This window comes from Euprymna scolopes, chromosome 36, assembly GCF_053919585.1.
Source record: "Euprymna scolopes isolate OS-2025 chromosome 36, ASM5391958v1, whole genome shotgun sequence".
In the NCBI taxonomy this organism is placed as follows: Eukaryota; Metazoa; Mollusca; class Cephalopoda; order Sepiida; family Sepiolidae; genus Euprymna; species Euprymna scolopes.
Genome location: NC_136517.1, coordinates 63,631,861 through 63,654,820, shown reverse-complemented (window position 1 = coordinate 63,654,820; position 22,960 = coordinate 63,631,861). Strand labels below are relative to the sequence as shown.

General features: G+C 38.4%; 2 protein-coding genes across 4 annotated transcripts in view; one reads left to right on the top strand and one right to left on the bottom strand.

Moving 5' to 3' along the window:
* The window catches only part of LOC145260542 (adenosine 3'-phospho 5'-phosphosulfate transporter 1-like), a 114,816-nt gene extending 108,579 nt beyond the window's left edge, over positions 1–6,237 (bottom strand). Inside the window, exons 1-2 of one of the 3 annotated variants that reach the window (XM_080118760.1) lie at positions 6,112–6,230; positions 4,436–4,682 (exon numbers count right to left, since the gene is read on the bottom strand). In XM_080118760.1, coding sequence (XP_079974886.1) covers positions 4,436–4,461 — 26 coding nt within the window. In that variant the 5' untranslated portion in view covers positions 4,462–4,682; positions 6,112–6,230. Of the gene's footprint in view, positions 1–4,435; positions 4,683–5,954; positions 6,056–6,111 lie in introns of those variants that run through there. The other 2 variants (XM_080118763.1, XM_080118764.1) reach the window with 2 other exon arrangements.
* A 228-nt stretch (positions 6,238–6,465) lies between these two features.
* Positions 6,466–22,960, top strand: part of LOC145260543 (proteasome subunit alpha type-6-like) — a 38,742-nt gene continuing 22,247 nt past the window's right edge. The window contains exons 1-2 of the mRNA XM_080118765.1: positions 6,466–6,666; positions 12,761–12,855. Of these exons, the coding sequence (XP_079974891.1) occupies positions 6,591–6,666; positions 12,761–12,855 (171 nt within the window). The 5' untranslated portion in view covers positions 6,466–6,590. The remainder of the gene's footprint in view (positions 6,667–12,760; positions 12,856–22,960) is intronic.

The following is a 22,960-nucleotide window of genomic DNA, read 5'->3' as shown; positions in this document are numbered from 1 at the left end:
CTTACAATTGAATAAAAAAAACATATCATAAAACTTTAATTAAACTTGGAAATACGATTTAAAAAATAGCGCGGATCAGTAAGTGTTTGGCCTATTCCTATTTTTTTATGGTTTATATATTATTAATTAATGTTATTATTGTGGGGGAAAAGAAGTAAAGAGAGTGAGACAGAGAGTCAAATTTACAAGGTTCTTTCGTAGAAAATATATCAACATAACAAACAAGGTTATAAAAGGAAAAAAGATTTTTGGAAATATTTTCATTGAAAATAATAGTTCATTTATGAGTGAACAAAAGGGGGAAATTAGTTTGAGATTTCGAGGAAGTTTGAGTTGATAATTCAAGAGCCGTGATTAGTTCACGGGTCTGTAAATCGTAAAGAAAACTTCCTCACTCAACTATATAAAATAATTTTCACTGAAAGTTTTTGAGTAGAGTTAATTAATCACTCTGGAAGGTTCATTGAAAAATGTGAGAAGTTTTAAAATAATTATTTTCATAAACTTAATTTCAAGTGAGCATATGATAATAAAAGGGGGAATGCAAAAGTTAGTTACTGTTTCTGTGTGTGTGTTTGCCTACATTGTCTGATTAGCTGACTGTTATGTTCAAAGTGTTGTCGTGTTAGAGTTGAGTTGCAGACAGTAGTGATATATGCCTTCCAACACTATCTCTGAATTTTTGTTAACTGTTTTTTTGGGAAAATACAGAGCTCTTTTAAAGATTCTCATCGGCTCCCACAGACACCAAATTTCCAACAGCTTGGAAAATTCTCTGATTGGTCAGAAAATCAAAACATTGAATTTTTAAAGTAATTTAGTAAAAAGGCGCCTCTAGCCGCATGCGCAGAAAACGTTTCGGGGCACTTGAACTGCCGGCAGCGAGAGAGTGAACATCATAGCTCACCATAAGTGCATAGGTAACTAAAATTGAATAAGTATCGAAAATTTCATGAAAATATACCCATTAGTTGACTTTTTGAACATGGGTATATTTATGGCTTCTACATGTTTAAAATTATCGATAATGTAAACACGATTTTGGTTTGGTATCACATTTTCATTATTTTTGTACACTGTAAAAAATTTTTTTTAAATATTACTAGTTTATTTGAAGTTGTTTTTTTTTTTTAAATGGTAAAAAAGTTATAATAAATCAGATACATAAAAAATGAATAAATATATTGACCTTTCCTTTCACTTAAAAATTCACCAAAAATCAGGAAATTAACTAAATTTTAATGAACTTTTCAGTATTTATAAAATAATGATTGCAGAATATAACGAATACATTATTTTTATTTAAATCTTAGTGGAAATGTATTATTTTGTTTAAAGTTATGGTTTTCAGTAGTAAAAAAAAATGCATGGATTTCTGCTTTTTTTTTTATGAAAATAAAGCATCATAATTTGTAACAATTAAAAAAAAAAATTTTTAGATTATAGGTTTCGCAAAATTATTATGCGAGATTATATTTCCCTTGCTTGCATTGACTGTAGTAAAGCATAAGAACAATTTTTATATAATCTTGAAAAATAAAAAAAAAATTAAAAGCAGAAGCATAGAAGAATAATCAAATTAAAAAATAGTAAAAATTCTACAAACGTTCACGATAGGAATTTACGGATGCACGACTGTGGGGGGGGGACAAACAGCACTTACCTTGCTTTAACAATCTGACGTCATTTTCAAACAACCTTTCGGTTGTCTGAGATTTTGAACTTCCATATAATCCATGTGACGAGGACTTAGTTTTGTTTTGGTTGAACAAAATGAGATTCTCTAGCTTTTGGGGGAGGGGGGGTAATTAAGCTTTTATTTATTTATTTTTGTACAAACAAGGTGTTTTTTTTTTATTTAATATCTTAGGACTTATTTATCTTTCAAAGGATTTTTACAATGAATTTATTTAACTTCAAAATTTAGCTGAATTTGTTAGCTCGCCGTGAAAACATTTTTATACCCCCCCCCCCCACCTTTTAGAAATTAACTTTAATCTTTAATTTTTCAAATGCAACCAAAAAGTAGTCGGAAACCTACAAAAAAATGATAAATCAGCTTTTAAAACTATATCCCTCCTATCTTTATTCCACCGTTTTTGCCCGTACCTATAAATTATATTTAGCGGAAACTGCTTTTAAAATATAAGTTAACTTAAAATTGAATAAGTACAAAAAATTTCATGAAAATCTGACCATTAGTTGACTTTTTATGTTTATGGATTCACTCCATTAGAAACATTGTTTTAGAGCGTCGAACACGATTTTGGTCTCGCATTTTCATTATTTTCATATGCTGTAAAGTTTTTAAAAAAATATTACGAGTTTAATTGAAGCTTCTTTTAAATGGTATAAAAGTTATGATAAATTAAATCATAGTTACATCGTGGTACATATGGTGGGGGGGGGGAGTTAAACCTGCGTCTAGCGTTGGAGGTACCTAAAGATTAGTGGCATACCTTATAAACAAACAAAAAAAGTTAAATTTTACGACGTGCCCCAGAGTATTATAAACACCCCAACCCTATATGTTAAGAACGAACGGCTTTCTAGGTTAAGTGGGTCCGTTCTTAACATTTGGGGGGGGGGGGGTATTCCGAAAGTTGTTAATATTGGGGCGGTTGGGATGCTTATACTACCCTGGGAAAGGTCGTAAAAACATACCCCCCCCCACAAAAAAAATTAAAAGATTATTCCTTATAAATTAAATACAAGAAAATAAATAATGACAATATTATTTAAGAACAAGTATTTGAAAAGAAATAATGATACTTATGCAGAGAAGGTACCGTGCTGAAATAAACATTAAGAAACCCATTCTTAATGTGGTGAGGAGAGAGCGTTTTGGGTACTGGTCGCGGTAAGAGTTCCCTGCCAAACACCCTCAAAAAACAATGACTTCTCCCCGCGCAGGCGCAAAGGACATGTTTTAGTTGCCATAGTAACAAAACTTTTTATCGACATTGTTTTACTGTTTATGAATATTGAAATAAAATACATTACTACACATTTATTAATAATATCTCACTTTTAATCACTTTTATCGACTTTTTTTTACTCTTTTTAAATGACAACGTTAATGTTTATGAATATTGAAATAAAATACATTACTACACATTTATTAATATTTTCTTTTTTTTTTACTGTTTATGTGTCAATTTTATCGACTTTTTCTTTTCTTATATTGAAATATTATATATATGAAATATTGAAATTATTCTTATATTGAATATTGAAATAAAGGACATTACTACACATTTATTAATAATATCTTCTTGAATATTAAAATAATTTCCCAACTTTTTTCATTTCTATGTGTTTTTAGTTTTGTGTGTTGAATGAAACTTTTTTTTTTTTTTTTTCATTACAACAATAGTTATCGACCCCGGTTCTTTGGCTGACAAACGACATCTGTCGGCGGTTCTTGAAATTTACTTACCACAAAATGGTGATAGAATAATAAATTTACTTACGTTTAATCAATGTTATTTTCTTTTTTAAATAGCATTTTCTTTTTAAATGACGACGTTTTTACTGTTTATGAATATTAAAAGAAAAATAATTACTAAACATTTATTAATAAGAAAATGGGTGCTAGTGCACTTATGATCCGCGCTATATTTTAAATCGTATTTCTAAGCTTAAAGTTTAATGTTCTTAACATGGGGGGTGCAAATTCGCCTAAAAAAGTAGAATCTCATTTTACGGAATTAGCTAAGAGTGTTAATTTACAATAACACCTATGGCACCATTGGCACTTCTGCATGTCAGTAACATGAAGCGAATGCGTGTAATTTAGTTTCAAGAACCGCCGACAGATGTCGTTTGTCAGCCAAAGAACCGGGGTCGATAACTATTGTTGTAATGAAAAAAAAAAGTTTCATTCAACACACAAAACTAAAAACACATAGAAATGAAAAAAGTTGGGAAATTATTTTAATATTCATTTTAAGAAAATGCTATTAAAAAAGAAAAAGTCGATAAAAGTGAGACATAAACAGTAAAAAAAAAAAAAGAAAAAGATATTAATAAATGTGTAAAACGTAGTCATTTAAAACAGAAAAGAAAAAGTCGATAAAATTGACACATATACAGTAAAAAAAAAAGATATTAATAAATGTGTAGTAATGTATTTTATTTCAATATTCATAAACAGTAAAACAATGTCGATAAAAAGTTTTGTTACTATGGCAACTAAAACATGTCCTTTGCGCCTGCGCGGGGAGAAGTCATTGTTTTTTTAGTGTGTTCGGCAGGGAACTCTTACCGCGACCAGTACCGCGTTTTGTAACTATTCTGTACTTTCATCTAACAATTTAATAAACAAAAATGGCGTAAAAATAAAGTTTAACGTTAAAATCTTAATGTTATAACAACAACAACAGCACGTACCTCGTATTCCGCATAAGTACCGAACACAACAAATAATACATACCTTTTTTTGCGGAATATCATGCTCATCTTGATCCCAACAACTTGTCAAAATGAGATGTTTGTTTTTTGTCGACTAAAAACTTTAACGATACACAACGCACCATCGATTTAATGTCTCCTTTCTTAAATAAATCTTGACTTTTGCTAATGTTGAATTGAAAACAAAACTTAATTTCCTGTTTAGTTTGACAGATGAAATCTCCAGTTGACGTCTTTTACTGTTGTTTACAAAAATAAGAAATGTCTTCCTAAAAATATAAAAATAAAAATCTTAAACCCTAAATCAAGCAGTTATTTAGTTTAGTAAAAGCAGTTTCTTCTTTAAATCATTTTTAAATAAATAAAAGTTTAAATCTGCTGTTAAAAGTTTGTTTTTATCTCCTCAAAGACTTGATTATGAAAGTTGAACTTTTTCGTAATTTTCTTTATCAATTTTTATTATTTAAAATATTTTAATCTATACATTTTAATAAATTAAATAATTACATTTTTTTTTAATTCAAAAACGCTTATTCAAAAAGAAAAGCATTTAAAAACATGAAGCGTTGTTAAAGTTGAAAAATATTTTGGTAATTCTTTTTAATATTTTAGGTGAAAAAAACTTTTGATTAAAAAAATAATTTAAAATATTCGCTTTGTACAAAGATAATTTTCATTTCGTATAAAAAAAATGTTTGGCGAAATAAGGTTTATTTTAACAATGGAATTTAACTTTACACGTCAGTAAAATCATGGTTATATTGAAGTTTTTAGCTTTAATGCCTGCCAAAGTTAAGCGATTAGTTTTGTCTCACTTTGCAAAGGGTGACGAAACAAAATATGCCGGATTTTCTCAGTTTTGTTTTTGCGGACTTTTTCTTTTCTTTCAAATATTGTAAATTCAAAATCATAGTTTTAAAAGTTTTTTTTTACAGTTTAAGGTACTTGTGCACTTTTGTCACCGTGCTGAAATAACGTTATTTTGAAAGCCATTCTTAACATAGAGAGGGGAGGGTTTTTTCTAACTATTTTATGCTTCCACCTAACAATTTAATAAAAAAATATCGTGAAGCTTGAATTTAACCTGAAAAAAAAAATCTATTTAAAAATAGCGCGGTGACAAAAGTGCACAAGCACCCAGTTTAATGTTTTAATTAAATAAGATAAAATAGCTAAATTAGTTGTTTCGACATTTGTATTTTTATGGTTTTTGTTTCAATTAGAAAGTTGCCAAATGAGTAAATGCTCTATTTTTTTTTTTTTAATATAAAATTGCTTATATCATTTTTCAGTTTTAAATACATTAAAAAGGATTTCCTTATTTTTAATCATCTTTAAAAAAAATCAACAAAAGTGTAACGAAATCCGTTAAGTTGTTGTTTGTGAAGTTGTCATTAAATGAGCTGCTTACGAAATCATTCATTTCAGTATGAATTTCTTCAAAGTTTAAGACACGACGGAAGAAATTTAAGAGCGATTACTTCCGCCTATCCCGGCTGTTTCTAACGACAACAACAGCAACAATGTCGAATGAAACTCACCTGTGTCCAAAAAGTTAAAAAACGAAAAGCAATTATATCAAAATTGAAGACGGATCAGACAGAAATAATCACTACCCTCGCCATTTAAAAAGAAATCCCCAGAAATAGATACATAAATTAAAATATATATTTGAAATAAAGGAGAGAAGTAACTTACTCCACTCCTCAAGCAGATATGTCTTTCTTAAACAACACGCACTAAGACTTAATAAGACATGGCCGGTTTTGGCTTTATTTTTACATTTTATTTATTTTTTTGTTGGAGTACCATGTTTTTATTTTTAGAGTTATCTTTCCTTGTATTTTAAATAACTGCAAAATATGGCATGACAAAAATAGTTAGCATTATTGATAAAACATTACGCTATTTCTATTCTGTTTTTTTATCGGGCCATTTTAAAAGATCAGAATAAAAAAATAAGGAACTTTATAAATATAGAGAGCTAAGGATTTTTTTATTATTATTATTATTATTATTAAACCGGAAGTGAGCACTACCATCCGGCATGCATTGCGGTCGGCCATTATTGGCCACCGGAAGTTGACAAACTTGCCGTCTCATTTACCGCTGATCGAAAACCAATTTTCACGTCTTTTATTTGAAAAGTTAATAGCTATTAAAAAAAGTGAAGAAAAATGTCCCGGGGAAGCAGTGCTGGCTTTGACAGGCACATCACTATTTTCTCTCCTGAAGGCCGACTTTATCAAGTCGGTAAGTTACATTTTTTTTTTTTATTCTGATGAAAAATCTAATAAATGTGCTTCTTGTCTGCATTGCATTTATCATTTTCTTTATTAAAAGTTTTAATCACAAAAAAAACGTAAATCTTCGTTTAAATATTTAGAAAACCAAAATGTAACTTTTTTTTTGTTTGTATATTTTCACTGCAATTCTTTTTTTTTTTTTTTTTTTAACTTCACAAAGTCTAACTCGTTCCGTATTAAGAAAAACGGTCTTAATTCAGTGTTATTTGTAGAAAATATCCATATTTTAAATAAATTTTAAAAAATAATAAAATATACAAAAATCTTGGTATATTTTTATTTTGGCGACAGTACCCAACGTAGTATAATCACCGCCAACCTCTCCATGTTAAGAATGGCTTTCGAGGTTGGGGTGTTTGTTCCGAAAGCCGTTCTTAACATCGGGATGTTGGGGGGATTATGCTATACTGGCTACTGTCGTAGGTACTTATGCACTTATTAAACCGTGCTGAAATAATGTTATTTAGCAAGCAATTCTTAACATGGAGAGAGGAGGGTGTTTTGTAACTATTGTGTATTTTGACCTAACAATTTAATAAAGTTGAAAATATTAAAAAAAAAAAAAAATAGCGCGATTCAATAAGTGCATAAGCACCCTGTCATAAAAAAAAAAAATATATATATTTTATATACGAACGTGAGACGGGCCTTAAAGTAAAATAATACCCAAACCCAAATCTTACAAATTTCAATACTTGTGCAGTATACGAAACGTGCTGAAATACCGTTGTTTAGAAAACCATTTTAACGGGGGGGGGGGCTTAACTATTCAGTATTTTCACCTTTTACTGTAGTAAGATACTGTAAAAATTTAACTTAAATCCTATTTGAAGAGAATAGTACGATTTGTAAACTGTACAATCGCCCAATTTTTAGTTTCTTTATTCGTATTGAAAATGTATAAGAAATTTCTTTCCTACCCGCTCAATTTTCCTCCCTGCAGAAGCAAATGAATTCCACAAACAAAGCCATACCTTTAAACTCAAATGTTATTCACAATGCAACAGCAATGAAAGTTCTTTGGTTCTGGTAAGTCCTTTGCAAAAACGGTGGCCGAATTTGCTTCCATACGCATGGAGCCTTTAGTTAGAATTCTTTTGTTGGAATGTTAGTTCATTATTCCTTTGGAAGGATCCATGTTGTACATGGAGAACACGACGGGAATGAATGCGCCCATATTCAGGCATAAAGTGAGTCCCATAGAACTCATGATGAAATAACATAAGTTCCAATAATCAGATAACATACCGAACGGTAGTAGAATGTCCTCCTAGGTAGGTTCAGCAAATAGGTTGTCTCTGTTTGTAGAGTTGAGTCCTTCGTTCACCGACTGAAGGAATTATATTGGCTCCTTTGACAGAGGTGCCACTGGGTTGAGTCTAACCCGTTCCGTCTTTTTTCTTAGACTGAAAAATAAGCATGAATACAAAAAGGGTGCCAAGTCAAAATCACCTGACACATCCAAATTTAAACTCATCACAGACCGGCTAGCAAACTGTGTAGGTGGCCTAAAAGAAACATGGCGGTTGAATATGGAATTTCTCACAAATGTTAATTACTTGTAAATCATAAAATATCTTGGTAGTGTTGGTCATATATAAGAATGACCAACAAAAGCGGGTTTTTTTTTTTGGTTTTTTTTTTTAATGCAACAACATTCACTGTTAAACTGACGACTTTTAAAGGTGCTCCTCGAGTATGCTGAAAACAAATATTTCATTTAAATTTGGGCCAAACAAGTAGTTTTCTGGATATTAAGACCTTTATTTTCCAATATAATCGCTCATTTTCACTAGCGACCATGTTTTTTTTTCTAACTAAACAAATACTAATGCGCATGCGTGTTACAAAACATCCCTCTCCCCATGTTAAGAATGGCGACTGCCACTGAAATTCATTAAGTAATATATTGGGGAAAAAATATCTTAGGTACTCGTGCACTTATTGATCCGTGCTGAAATAATGTTATTATTTAAAAAGCCATTCTTAACATGTGGAGGGGAAGGTGTTTTGTACTTATTCTGTACTTTAACCTTATAATTGAATAAAAAAAACATAAAACTTTAATTAAACTTGGAAATACAATTTAAAAAATAGCACGGATCAGTAAGTGCATTAGCACCATATCTTAATATTTGGAAAACTACTTGTCTTCCCCAAACCCGGAAATTTAGAAAAGCTGTCATTTTAAAGGTGAGTGTTAAAGTAAAAATTTCCCTGCCAAAAAAAAAATAGGAATGAAAAAAATATACAAACAAATGTTGGCAACAGCAAGATTAGTTACTTTTCTGCCTACTTGGATAAGTTTATTTGTGTTTACACTTATTTTAAGGCGTTTATTTTGTTGACCGATAGTTCTTTTACTGTGGATATTTTAATGGTTATTTCTGAACACTTATACCATGTACTGGATACAGCAGGGGAGCTAATCTAGCATGAAAGTTTTCTCATGAAAATTAAATCGTATGATATTATTGGACTAATATTTAATATGATGAGATTCTTCTAAGACCAGAGGAAAATCTGAGTTCTCCTTGATGGACATACACCCAAACAACATGATATTAATGCAAGCGTGCCTTATGAGTTGATCGTTGGAATTTTATTATTCCTGATATTCATAAACGATCTCCCCTGATAAAATTGTTGGAGATGCTGATGACACCACTGGAAAAATGAATGTACACGTATCTAAGGCAATGGCAGAAATTGTAGAAAACGATCTTAAATCTGTATTGGAATGGTAAATGGATGGTAGCATTTTAATGCTACTAAAACTAAGCTTCTTTCCTTTTAACAATTTCAAGAAATCTCAACTACAGATAGCCATGGATTAATAACACCCTACCTGAGAGCTCCCCGTTCACCCCCCCCCCCTAACATTCACATGCAACATGAATTGAAACATATATTGAAGACATTGCCTCTCTCTACCATACTAGAAAATTACTTGCACCTGAGAATGTCCTATATTTCTACAAAGCCACCATTCACCCTGCACTGGTGCATCTACTATTCTCTCTCTCTCTCATACACAGGATGCAGAAAAGAGTCGCCAATCTAATGGGTCCCATACTATCAACCAATATCCAACCTCTGTTCCATGACTGCAATGTTTTACAAGTATTTTAATGGAATGTGCTCATAGTACTTGTGCCCCCCCTCGGCATACATAACCCTGATTAACCTGACAAGCAGCAAAGTCCCATCTCCTCACTGTTTTATAGCTTCTTCCCTTGAACTGCCTCCTGTTTCCAGCTTCCCTGACTGTACTAACATGCAGAAGATTAAATGCAATATGAAGAGACATCTTGCTGCTCAATTCCCCACGGGATCACAAATAGTAGCACCTTATGTCCAAGTGGCATTATAATATGCCTTGTTTGGTGTGAATAAGAGTAAAATAAAAAATCTACATAAATGGAGAATTTATTTGCTAGACAGTATCATTGTCTGGAAGAATTTTTGGTGCTTATTTAGAACTAGCTTGGGTGCCCGGGTGTTTGGAGGCGTGTGATGAGCAGAAAGTGTTAATAGGCAGGCAGGCTCAAACCCATATCACGAATGGTTTAAAAAAAAAAAAAAAAGTGACGTCTTTGCTGTTGAGCCCATCACCAAACCGGAAGTGACGTAGGTTTAAATTAAGGCTAGACGATCAAAAAGAGGGGATGACTTTCAAAAATATCGGCGAAAAGGCTACCCCTTCCTGTAGAAAAGTGCCCAGTTGAGCGTGAAGGAATTAATGTTTTTGGCCAATTTTTCTGATATTTGTCGTCCGAAGGGTTGAGCTTCAAAATGATACTGATCTCGTGAAAATCTGTCGAAAGTTTTAGGCACACACACACACACACGCACATACATACATACATTATATATATATATATATATATATATATATAACAGGTAAGATTTATATTATAGACTAGTGTGGGTGCCCGGCATTGCCTGCGTGTTTGTCGGTGTAAAAGAATAAGTTTTGGGAGGCAGGTAGGTTCGAACCCGAAACTCGAGGCGAAAGTGGAAAAGAAAGCGTGAAAGAACCTGACATCTTACCACTCAGCCATGACAGGACAAGAAGTGAAAAGTGTTCTAATTCAATGAGTAAAAAGTTAAGTGACAGATACGTAAATTTAATTTTCATGCCATAAGGGAAACTTAACTTTGCCTGCAAACCAGTTTCCTCCAACGTGTTGGAAAACCAGCTCGCCATAAAAAGGGAAGTGTTTAAATGGATAGCAATTGTTTGATATGAAGAGTTTGACCGCATTGATCAAAGCTCATTGCTTTCTGGACGTCTCCAGTACAAGTGTCAGGGCACTGCTTTTTCTATGGATTCAGTTTCACTTATATACGGAAAAGCCAAATAAACACGCAGAGATTTAAATTAAAAAAAATTGCAAAAATAATGTGTAAAAGTCGCCCAAATTAAAGATACACACAACCTCATTTCGTGAATCTGAGATATTACAATCTAGGGAGTATATAAAAAATTCTAAGAAGCAGTGTGTCTCCCCCCCCCCCCAAAGCCTTTGCTGGACATACACAAAACGTGCACACACTAGCACACATTTTGCCTTTTATATATATAGATTACACGTGATTAAAAAAACAAATCTTTATGTACATACTCATCATGGAACAAAGATGTCATATTCAAAAAATCATGTAAATTGATCAAGTAGTTGTTTACTTTATCCAGTCATGGCTGACAGAATGAGAGTATGCTACCTCCGTGAAGTAAATAAAGGGTTCCATTTGAAATTCCATCTAAATTTCCAAATTTGACAAAATACACCTGAGGAAGGTCAGAGGTTACATCGACTGAAACGTGAAAATGACACTCAAGCTGAAGAACAGTAATCCGAAGAATCTAAATAATACAAATAACCAATCGTCATTTCCAAAATTTAGAGAAGTTTTTGTTTTTAGTTTTGTATTAGGAAAATCAAATTTTATGATTTTTTTTGGCAATTAGTCTTATAAGATAATTCTAAGTAAGATTTTTTTAATTAGTTTCAAATGAATTTAAATTAGTGATATAAATCTTGTGTGTGAGAAAGGTGATTTCTCAGAAAGATAAAGCTGGTTTTGCAAAGTGAAATAATTTAAAAAAAAAACATTTCATTGAAAACTAAAGTAACATGAAATGTTTCTCATTTCTTCATGTGAACATTTTGTAGTTTTCATACAGATTTATTAAATATGATGAGAAATGAATTTAGTTTTTCAATATGTAATATATTTAGAAATATATTGCAACTTTTAAGAAAAATCAAGTTGATCCCACTAAATAACACAAATGGTAAATACTTGTCCAGGAAATATTGCAATATAGAAGGATTTGTTATATTAAAAGTAAAACAAAAATAACATTAACAAATAATAGTTAATAAAATGTCATTTTTAATGCCAATTAACCAATATTACATATACATAAGTCATATAAACAAAAGTGTGCCTATTGCATCAATTTGAATTATATATTCATTTAGATATATCTATATAATTAGAGGTTGGAGTTATTTAGTCTTAACACGTTGCATCGGATCATAGATAACTGCCATACTGTACGTTTGCTATGCATCATCTCTTGTTCACTGTTTACGCTTGTTTGTTGATCCATGCCAAAAAAATCCAATTTTTAACATCTTTTCTTTGTGATGTTAACCTTTTATTTCCTGCAAGGAATTTTGAAATTTAATTAACTCTGCAAGATGCTTGGTAAATATTAAAAATTAAATAATGCAAGGAAATTAACATTAATCTGTTTTACTGCATCATTAACCTTTTTTTCTTTTTTTTTTTCATCCATATATATATATATATATATTTATTTTAGCACCAAACAAAAACTTGTAAGTCAGAGGTTCCCTTCCACTTCGGACTTGATTTCACCTTTGACTTTCAGGGACGTTCCACCATTAATTCAGAGGGCTAGGTCAAGCACTCCCTTCACCTAATAAACAGGAGTGGGAGGCAGTTTAGTTGAATTATTTATTTGATCTCCTTTGATTTTATTAATTTTTCCATTTCTATTTTAGAATATGCTTTTAAAGCCATAAACCAAGGTGGATTGACGTCTATTGCTATTAAAGGAAAAGATGCAGCTGTTGTTGTCACTCAGAAGAAAGTTCCTGTAAGTGCTTCATATATTGCTTTGATGTAGTCATTCATGTTATAAGCCCCCCCCCCCCCAAGGTTCATCCTCTTTTATAATCCTTATTTATTTGGATACCAAACAATTTTTTTTTTCCTGAATTAGTTTTCTTAAGTGTTAAATAAATAACTACTATGACATGTTCTTAAAAAATTGTATTTCCAATCAATTGAATCAAAAATTTACTTTTCCACTTTATTTTATTTCTTATTAGTGATATTAAGAGGAAGGAGTTTACTCCCCAACAGAAAATAGTACGACTACCACTCATAAGTTGTCTCTAGTCAAGGAATCTATATATATAAAAAGTGTGATTCTTGGTTCGTTCGTTATCAATGAAACAATGTTTCTACATTAGCAATTCAATTGAAATTTTCAGAGAGTCTATCCTTAATCAAATGTTTTTATGTTATTAAACTAAATTAATAAGTCAAATTCTAAATTAAATAAAATAAAAAAAATTTTTCATAAGTCGATTCTGCGTAACTATTTGGTTTTTATTCCAATAGTTATTTCAATTCATACAACACGATTTGACAACTCTAATCGATAAGTGAAAAAAAAAACATCCTCTAATTTTAGTCGCGTGCAAGTGACTCTATAAGTCACTCTGTCAGTAGGTCTGTCGGTCTGTCCGTAACACTTTTGTGCTTGGCCTTTTTGGTTAAGATCAAAGGTTTGTTGTTAATACATGCTGTTCTTAGCTTTTTAAGCTTTTCTTGGCCAAGATTAAAGTGTAGTATCTGTTCCGGCAGATACTGCAAGCAAAGACCATATGTGGGAGCAATCCCACATATAAGACCTTGGTAATGTAGGGGCAACCCTTCATACCAATTGTCACTATCCAGCTCCCCTACTCCCCGGGGAGTTGGTCCCCATTTTCCCTTCACTCCTCACTTTAAAAATCGGCCTTGTGCCTAATTTGCTCAGTGGGGGAGCAAATAAATACTATCTGTTCCGGCAGATGCTGCAAGCAGGGACCAGATGTGGGGGCAACCCCACATACCTGACCTTTAACCAGCTCCCATTTCCCACCTCTTGGGAGCTGGTCCCCTTTTTCCCTTCCCCCTCCCTTCACTCCTCACATTAAAAATTGGCATTGTGCCTAATTTGTTCGGTGGGGGAGCAAATAAATACCATCTGTTCCCAAGTTACTCATTTTTGATTTTTTTCAAGAGGTCCGCCACTTGACTCACCCGTCAAGTTTAAGGCTTTTACTTTGGTCACTTTTGTGACTTTACTAACCTTGGTTAGTGGGACCGACCCCTCTTTGGGGTGTCTGGACCCTTTTCGCTCCCCCAGGACCGACGCCATTGTGTGGTAGTCTGGACCCGAAAATCGATCCCTTCTATGGGAGTTTGCTGTTCTCGGGACCGACGACACTTTTTTTGGTAGACGCGACCTGGTCGGGTTAGCTTAGCATTTTTTCTTTTGGGTACTTCGTTTCCTCCTCTCCTCTGAGTTTGAAATGGTCTATTCTCTCCTCTCTTAATTGCCTGAGCAGCACTCTGACCTGCCAGGCCCAATCTTTTTCTTCCTTCGCTGCTCTCCCAGTGGATTAAGCAGACCGGGTTTTCTTTCTCGCTTCCTTGGGGTTGTTTGTGGGTAGGGTGACGCGGGTAGGGCGGATGTTTTGTTTCTGCTCCCCTCTCTGGGCAGAGATGCCTATCCTCTCTCTCTCTCTCTTAATTGCGACGCAGCACTCTGACCTGCTAGCACCCACTGCGTCTTCCTTCGCTGCTCTCCTCCTTGCGGGGATCTGAGCTGACTAATCCGACATCCCCGTGAGGGGAGGTCAATCTACTTTCTCTCTTCTGACCTCACCCACTCCACCACCCCCCATATCCTTGCATTTTCTTTTCTCCCCTACTACACTTTGGTCTGCGGCAGTGGCCAGTGCATTTTTTCCGCACGATGCCGGGGAAAAGGTGCATACCACCGCAGTTGCACCACATCGCCCCACTCGAGTACTCCGCATCGGAGGGAGCACCTTCCACAAAGGATGAAGAGAAGGAGAAGGCCAGGGTAGGGCCGCAGCCCGCGGCTACCCAGGCAGCGCCAACATCAGAAGGGCAACCAAACTAGCCCCCTGCTCCCCACGAGGGCCATTCCCCAGACCGGAGAGTAAAAGTAGCGGCTGACGAGGGAACGAGGTGCGATCGGTGTGGTACACATCCTGCGACACCCCTTCCACCTCAATCCTCGTTGGTCGGAGAAAGCACTCCCGCCCAGGCTCCCCAAGAGGAAAGGGACCAGGAAGGCGGCTGACGAGGAAAAGAGGCACCTTTCCGGGGGACCACTCCTAACGAACCCCCCTCCACCTAAATCCTCATCGGCCGGAGAAGACCCCGCCGCTCCTGCTCCCCACGAGGACAGCCGATGAACAGAGAGAAGTTGGAGACGAGGAGGCTGAAGGCAACAATGGTGGCTCACAGCCCGTGACACCCCCAGTCTCCCAGCCCTCCTCCAGCCATCAAGCACCTGCTCCCCATGAGGGCAGCTCTCCAATGCAGCAGCAGAAGGAAAAGGTAGCGGCAGCCGATCCCCTCCCCGGTCCGTCCAACACCAAACAGGACGAGACTACGGCATGGGGCTCTCCGGAGCTGGAGCAGATGACACCCGATGATTATAGGGAACTCTTCAACTCCACTTACAAGGATGTCACGAAGGGAACAACCATCATACCCCTTCCGGGACAGATTGAAAAATTGGAGAAGAGAGTTCTCTCCCTGATCACCTCTGACCTCAAGACCAGGAGTTTAACGGGTGTCAACAAAGACACCATGGTGGAAATCCTCATTGACTTGAACATTCCGGCAAGTTATATATGCAGGAGGAGTTTGTCATGTGGGACATTCTGCTCCCCAGAGAGGAGGATGCAAAAAGACTGGCCAGGACTGAACACAGAAGCAGGAACATTCGGCTCCAGCCAGTATACCTCGGCGGGAGGAACACCACTGTCTCAGTACTGAACGTCCCGTGCTACATGACCGGAAAACAAGTCGGGGCCATACTGAGTCAGTACGGTGAGGTGGAGGCAGTCGCCTCAGCCCGCGGTCGACGCAACGTTTTGACTGGGGACTACAAAGTTAGGATGGTCCTGGGCAAGGACAGTTTTGACAACATTCCAGCCATGCTCAAGTTTGGAGAGCAGATCATGACACTGATCGTGGAGGGGAAAAAACCTCACTGCTGGCACTGCCAGTTGAGGGGACACATGGCCAAGGACTGTCCTAAAAGGCAACCAGCAAACCCCCCCCCCCGGGAAAATTACCCACCAAAATACCCGCTAAAACCCCAGCAGAGGTACAAGCCGCAGCTCCAACCAATTCCAACCCGGCAGCAGAAGCAGGTTGGGCAATGGTCACAAGGAAGGGCAGACCCAACAAAAATCTGCCCAAACCAATAACGACCAAAACCCAACCCGAAATCACCCCGATAGACACTCAGGCGCCCTCTTCCTCAAACAAGAGGAAGCTCCGCGGAAGAGATCGCATCAGAGGGTCTAGAGACAGCCACAGACACAGAAGAGACAACATCAGAGGCAGCAGTCAGCAAGAGAACGACGAAGAGGAGGAAAAGCAGGAGATCCAAGGGAGACACCCTCATCCCCAAAGACAATATCCAACCAGCCGAGGCTGAGCCCCCCAAATCCCACCCCTCAAACAGCCAGAGCAATGTCCCCCCCTCCCTCCCCGAACCCCCAAGAACACTACCACGCAATCCATCCTCAGAAAGTTTGAGTAATGACCCCAAAAAACAACCTCCCCCGCCAACATACACCCCAACACCCGATATCCCCTCCCCTACTCCCCCTGCACCCACTCCCCCTCCAGTCAAGGAAAAACACACCCCACCAATCCGCATGGAACGGACAAAGAGACTCCCCTTCCTTCCAGGAGGAATGATATGTGAGACGGGCCCTCTGCAGCCAACAACAGAACAAAGGCCAGCAGAAGGTCCGTTATACACAGCTAAAAAACTTTCTTTACGTCGGTGGCGATAATGTCACCGACCCAACCAAGTTCAAGGACGCTCCCTTATTGACCACATTTATTAGAGTCAAGAAGGATTCCAGGACTGAGGCCCTCTGGGCGTGGATAGACGCCGCGAAGGATGCAATCCTAAGCCAGCAGCTGGTGGACATGGAGCATCCTTCGCTAAACAATTTAGTTTTTAAATGCGAAGGCAGTGTCCCTGTATATATTCACCCCTCCTTCTTTTAAAACTAATTTTCCCTCTGGACGTGGGAGGTGTAACCAAGAATGGAGTACCCTCTGCAGACTTACTGACCGGAAGCCTTGGACAGGCCTGCCACATCCTCACCTCCGAGGATTTCAGGCCTGTGTGTGACACTGAATAAGGTAGGTGACCATGGCTTTAAACTTGACTACTTATAATGTGAGGGGCCTCAGATGTCGAAGCAAGGCCGCGCGCGTGCTGAGAGATCTGGTGTCCCTCAAAGTAGATATTGCCACTATGCAGGAGACCCACTTTATTTGTGACGGGGATTGTCAGGTGCTGGTGAGCGATTACGATGTTTACTCAGCATATGGCAATACCTATAGTCGTGGAATCTCCTTGCTAGTAAATCGCACCTTATCAGCGTCGGTGAATGTTGGACGGGCGGGCGAGCGATTGTCGTCGATGTTGCCATTAATAGCAGTGTGTTTCGGATAGTCGCAGTTTATGCACCCAACTCCGCTGTGGAGAGGGCTTCCTTCTTTCGACGGGTGGAGGGCTTTGTAGATGATCCGGAGAAGGTAGTCTTAATGGGTGATTGGAATGCTATCCTTGATCCCAGGATAGATAAGGTCGGGGGGACTAGCAGGTCGGTGTGGTGTTACAGCAGTCTGTCTGACCTGATGGCTTCGTGCGGCCTGGTCGACAGATTTCGCCTGGATCACCCGGGGCAGGAGATGTGGACGTGGCATCCTAATACGCCTTCCTATCCAAGTACTTACTTGGATCGCATGTTAGTTAGAAGAGGCAATGTAGATTTCCTATTCCCCACATTCCACTTTTTAGGACACTTAGACCATAAACTAGTTATGGCCTGTCTGAACTTGAGCCCTAAGCCTAGACTGGCTGGATACTGGAAGTTCAACAGCACCTTGTTGGAGCTGGAGAACTACCGGTCGAAGGTTACAGAGATAATCCAACGGGCATTAGTGGGGGCGGTTACCGGGAGTAAGTGGTGGGTTAGTCTCAAGGCTAAGATTAGATGTTTCTCGGTCAAGTACAGCCAACTCCTCGCACTAGATAAGGCTAAGGCCAAGAAGCGTATAGAGAATAGGCTGACCCAGGCATTGGAGGGTGGGGACCCCCTAGAGATAGCACTAGCTAAACAAGACCTCAGCCGCTTGGCTAGCGAGCGGTACGAGGGCCAGATAGTTAGGGCTAGGCTAATGAAAGTCTCGAACGAGGCTGTTAATGTAGACGCTGTTGAGCGTAAGGCTGCTCTAAGGCGCGGCTCGGACGGGTACATTCGAAAGGTAAACGACCTGGAAGGGCACGTCCTCGTGTCGACGCGGGAGATTTGCGAGGGGTTTCGAAAGCATCTATCGGAGCGCTTCACCCAACTACCCAGACTCAGAGTCGAAGAGTTTGGCAGCTATTTGGCCGACTCGCCCTGCCTCACGGCGGCTCGAGCGGCTAGCTGTGATGGTCTTGTCGCGGAACATGAGATCATTACTGTATTGAAGCAGGTCGGCTACAACAAGTCCCCGGGGCTTGATGGTCTACCCTACGAATTCTACTTGAGGCTGTCGCCCATGTTGGTCCCTATTCTGAAGGATATGTTCAACGCAGTAATGATCTCATGTTCCGCGACAAGACCATCGCAGCTATTTGGCCGACTCACCCCGCCTCATGGCGGCACGAGCGGCTAGCTGTGATGGTCTTGTCGCGGAACATGAGATCATTACTGTATTGAAGCAGGTCGGCTACAACAAGTCCCCGGGGCTTGATGGTCTACCCTACGAATTCTACTTGAGGCTGTCGCCCATGTTGGTCCCTATTCTGAAGGATATGTTCAACCATTGGTTTGTTCAGGGCTCCATCCCTGGGCAGGTGACCAACGGAGTGATCACATTGCTGAGGAAAGGTCAATGGCATGGTGGGGAGGAAGATTTAGACGATTTCAGGCCCTTTACTCTGCTAAACATAGAGTTAAAGATTTTGGCCAAGGTTCTTGCGAATCGGTTGCAGGATGTCATCACTGACTTGATCGAACCAGACCAGAGCTATGTGTGAAGGGGAGATCGATTCAGGACAATCTTCATCTGATACGCACGATCATAGAAGGGACAGAAGACGACGCCGAGGCCGCGCTGATCAGTTTGGATCAGTCCAAGGCTTTCGATAGGGTGGACCATAGGTTCCTGGGATCTGTGCTGGAGGCCGCCGGATTTAATCCGGGCTTCCGCAAGAGGATCTCTGTACTGTATGACAGGCCGACGGTAGCGGTGCAGATCAACGGTAAGCTGTCGGAGTCTTTTGCTGTCTCTCGGTCGGTGCAACAGGGTTGTCCGCTGTCGCTTCTCTTGTACGTCCTGGCGTTGGAACCCCTCCTTCGCAAGTTAAGGGACGAGGCAACTACACCAGTCCTGCGTGGGATAGCTCTCCCTGGAGGCACACGAGCCAGGGTTTCCGCGTTCGCCGATGACGTCACCGTGTTCGTGTCTTGCCCCATGGACATTCAAGTTGTTACCGAGGTGCTCGCTCGATATGAAGAAGTTACGGGGGCCGTCTTCAATCGCAGTAAGTCGGTGGGTCTGCAGTTGGGTTCCCGGACCGGAGTAAATTCGCTTCCGGGCATCTTCAGTTGGACCAACGGCCCGGTCCGGATCCTTGGTGTGTGGTTCGGACCGGGTCACCAGCTGAAGAAAAACTGGTCAGAAGTAGAGGCCAAGGTATAATCCTCTGTTAAGACTCGGGTTGGAAGGAAATTGTCCTTGAAGGGTCGGGCAGAGGCATGTGCTACATGTCTTTCCGCTCATCCTTTACCGTCTGTCTGTACTTCCCCTCCCTGCAAAACGACGAATCAGCTTACAGGAGCACCTCGACACACTCTTGTGGAACGAGGGTAAGCATTATGTTTGCAGAGAGGTCTGTGTTCGAAATCCGAGCGAGGGAGGCTTAGGACTGCCCGATCTCCTGTGTCACAAGCACGCAGAGAGGTTGGCCTTCCTGAGCCGTTCATTGTACGTAGACGTTCCATGGGTCACTGCGGTTGAAAGCTCGTTTTCCGATCTCACACCTGACCCCTCGGTTGAAGCACAGTGGCGACCGAGGGGGTAACAAACATTCCACGCCGAATGCCGGTCCACACTTAGAGCGTTGCCGGGGACCAGTGTCCTCGAACAGTCTAGGAACAGGCTTTATCGGGAGCTAGTGGGGCGTAGCAAAAAGGAACCGCTAGTGAAACGGACGGGGATGTCGTTGGAGGAGGTTCGCTCCCAGTGCAGTTGGGCGCCGGGATGGGACTTTCTTACAAATTCGGAATTTTCCCTTACCTGGCGACTTGTCCAGAACGCACTGCCCGTCCTTGAGGAACTCCACCTTTACAATGAAGAAACCCGGGTCTACTGCCTGCGCTGCGACGAAGAGATGAGAGAAACAGCCGGTCATGCCTTTTTCTGCTGTAGCAGGCTCAAGACCCTCCTAGGGTACGTCAACGAGGTAACGGCTCGCGTCGATGCCAAGCGCTGGCTTGAACTCGACGAATCATATTTTGTGGAGAACATTGATCCGCCGCTGCCTAGGGAGAAAAGAATGGTTTTTCTAGCGATACTAGCAGTAGCGAGGATGGATCACACGCCTCAAGCGAGTCCGCGAAGGGATATCTGTTCCGGATCGGGATCTGATAGTCTACTTTAAACATCTGCTTAAAGTAAAGATCAGATGCAATTGGAAGAGGTTGCCTCGAGTGGCCTTTGACAAGAGGTGGGTGCATGACGCTAGCTTGTGCATCCGACGAGGCGCCAAGTTTGAATTTGTGTTACCACCATAGGCATGGCACATGCGGTACTGGGTCCTACGGAGCCCATCCCACTAGGTTAGACAAATAAAAAGTAAAGAGACTCTTGACTGGTGGTACAAATGAGATCCTGTCCCTTGATTTTTTGGTTTTTTGGCACTAGAGAACCTTCCGAGGCTACCCTACCACTACCCCCCCCCTATCTTTTTGTTTTATCATCCCCTGATCAACCCCTACTCGAAGGTCGCCACCTAATATATTCCCTCCCTTTTGTTTTTAACAATCTATTTATTTTACTCCCAACACCCGATATGAAGTCTTCCCAATCCCCATTAGGGATCTCCCCGCTTGTTTTCAGTGCCCCGGAAAACAGTAGGCGATCTAACTACTTAGATTAGCTTAGGGAGGGACCTTACTAACAATGCACTAATTTTATTTTTTGTACATTTTTTCTATATTTCCCACTCCCCAACACGAACTGTTTTTCTTCCAAATTCGAGAACTTTTTATTTTTTCCAATGAATTGAACTTTTTTCACACACACACACACACACACATTTTAATATATAAAAAAAAAAAAATGCGCATACACACACACACACACACACACACACACATACGGAAATTGTATATATATATATATATCCTTTTTGTAAAAACGCTGGGGTTTTCATTAGTTAGCTTTAGATTCCACGGAGTGAATGAGGTATTGTGGTAAATGTTGCCAGTCAAGAGTAAAGTCGCCACAGACTCCATTTTTACTTTAGTTACAAAGACCCTGCAACACTCCCCTCCTCAGATCTTATAGGGCCTTGTGCCTAAATTTGTTTTATCTTTTGGAGATTTTACTTTTTTAAATGTTTTAATTTTATATTGGAATTTTTTTAATTGTAATTTTTTCTTTAAACGAAATAAATTAAATATATAAAGATCAAAGTGTAGTATCTGTTCTGGTAGATACTGCAAGCAAAGGTCGTATGTGGGGGAAACTCCACATATAAGACCTTGGTCAATGTAGAGACCACCCTTCATACCAATTGTCGCTATCCAGCTCCCCTACTCCTCGGGGAGTTGGTCCCCCATTTCTCCTTCACTCCGCACCTTAAAAATCGGCCTTGTGCCTAATTTGCTCGGTAGGGGAGCAAATAAATACAGCTTTTCTTGGCCTTCTGACCAAGATCAAAGTGTAGTATCTGTTCTTACTACATGCTGTACTTATGTTTGTAACTTTGTGATATAAAGGGGGATCACTTTTCTGTATTACTTTAATGAAAAATGATCACCCACTTTACAACCAGTCAGTCTCAAAGCCATTCAAGTCATTCTCCAGATCATTCAAATTGTTTTTGAAGGATTCCAGTTATTTTTTAAGCATTCAATTCATTATTAAGGACATTCAATTCATCCTTAAGTTCATTAAAGTCATTCTAAGTCATTTACTTTTTATTTATTTAAGTCATTTCAGCCCATTTTTCAGTCATTTTAGTTTATCTTTAAGAATTTCATGTCAATCCTACATTCATGCATTCATTCATTACACGAGAGCATGCGACTAATGGCTATCGGCCTTGTTAAAATTTAAATTCACTTCCCAATTTTGTAATTTAAAACAAATTGCTCGCCAGAAGGTGCGTTTATAGTTGAAACATAAGTCAAAGAACCCTAACAAAACCATCTTTGCCGTGAAAATAATGTTTTAACAAAATTGGCAGCACACGTTTTTTTTTTTTTTTTTTTTTTTTTTTTTTTTTTTTACAGTTTCTATATAAGAAAATATGAACTTTTTTTATTACTATAAATTGTTAGGTGAAAGTACAGTTTTTATTTTTGTTTCAAAGAAAATTCACGGTACATATGCATTTAACGTGCTGAAATATCTTTTTTTTTTTCTTTTTTTTTTTGCAGTCATTCTTACCATAACAATTTATTATTACAAAAAAAAGATATCGTGAAATTATAATAAAAAAATTGTGAAAATTGAATTTAACTTGAAAAAAAAAAAACAATGCAATTAAGATTCGATTTTTTTTTTTTTTTTTTTTTACCGTGAATTGTTAGTTTAAAGTTTTTTCTTTCTTCCTTTTTTTTTTTTTTTTTTTTTTT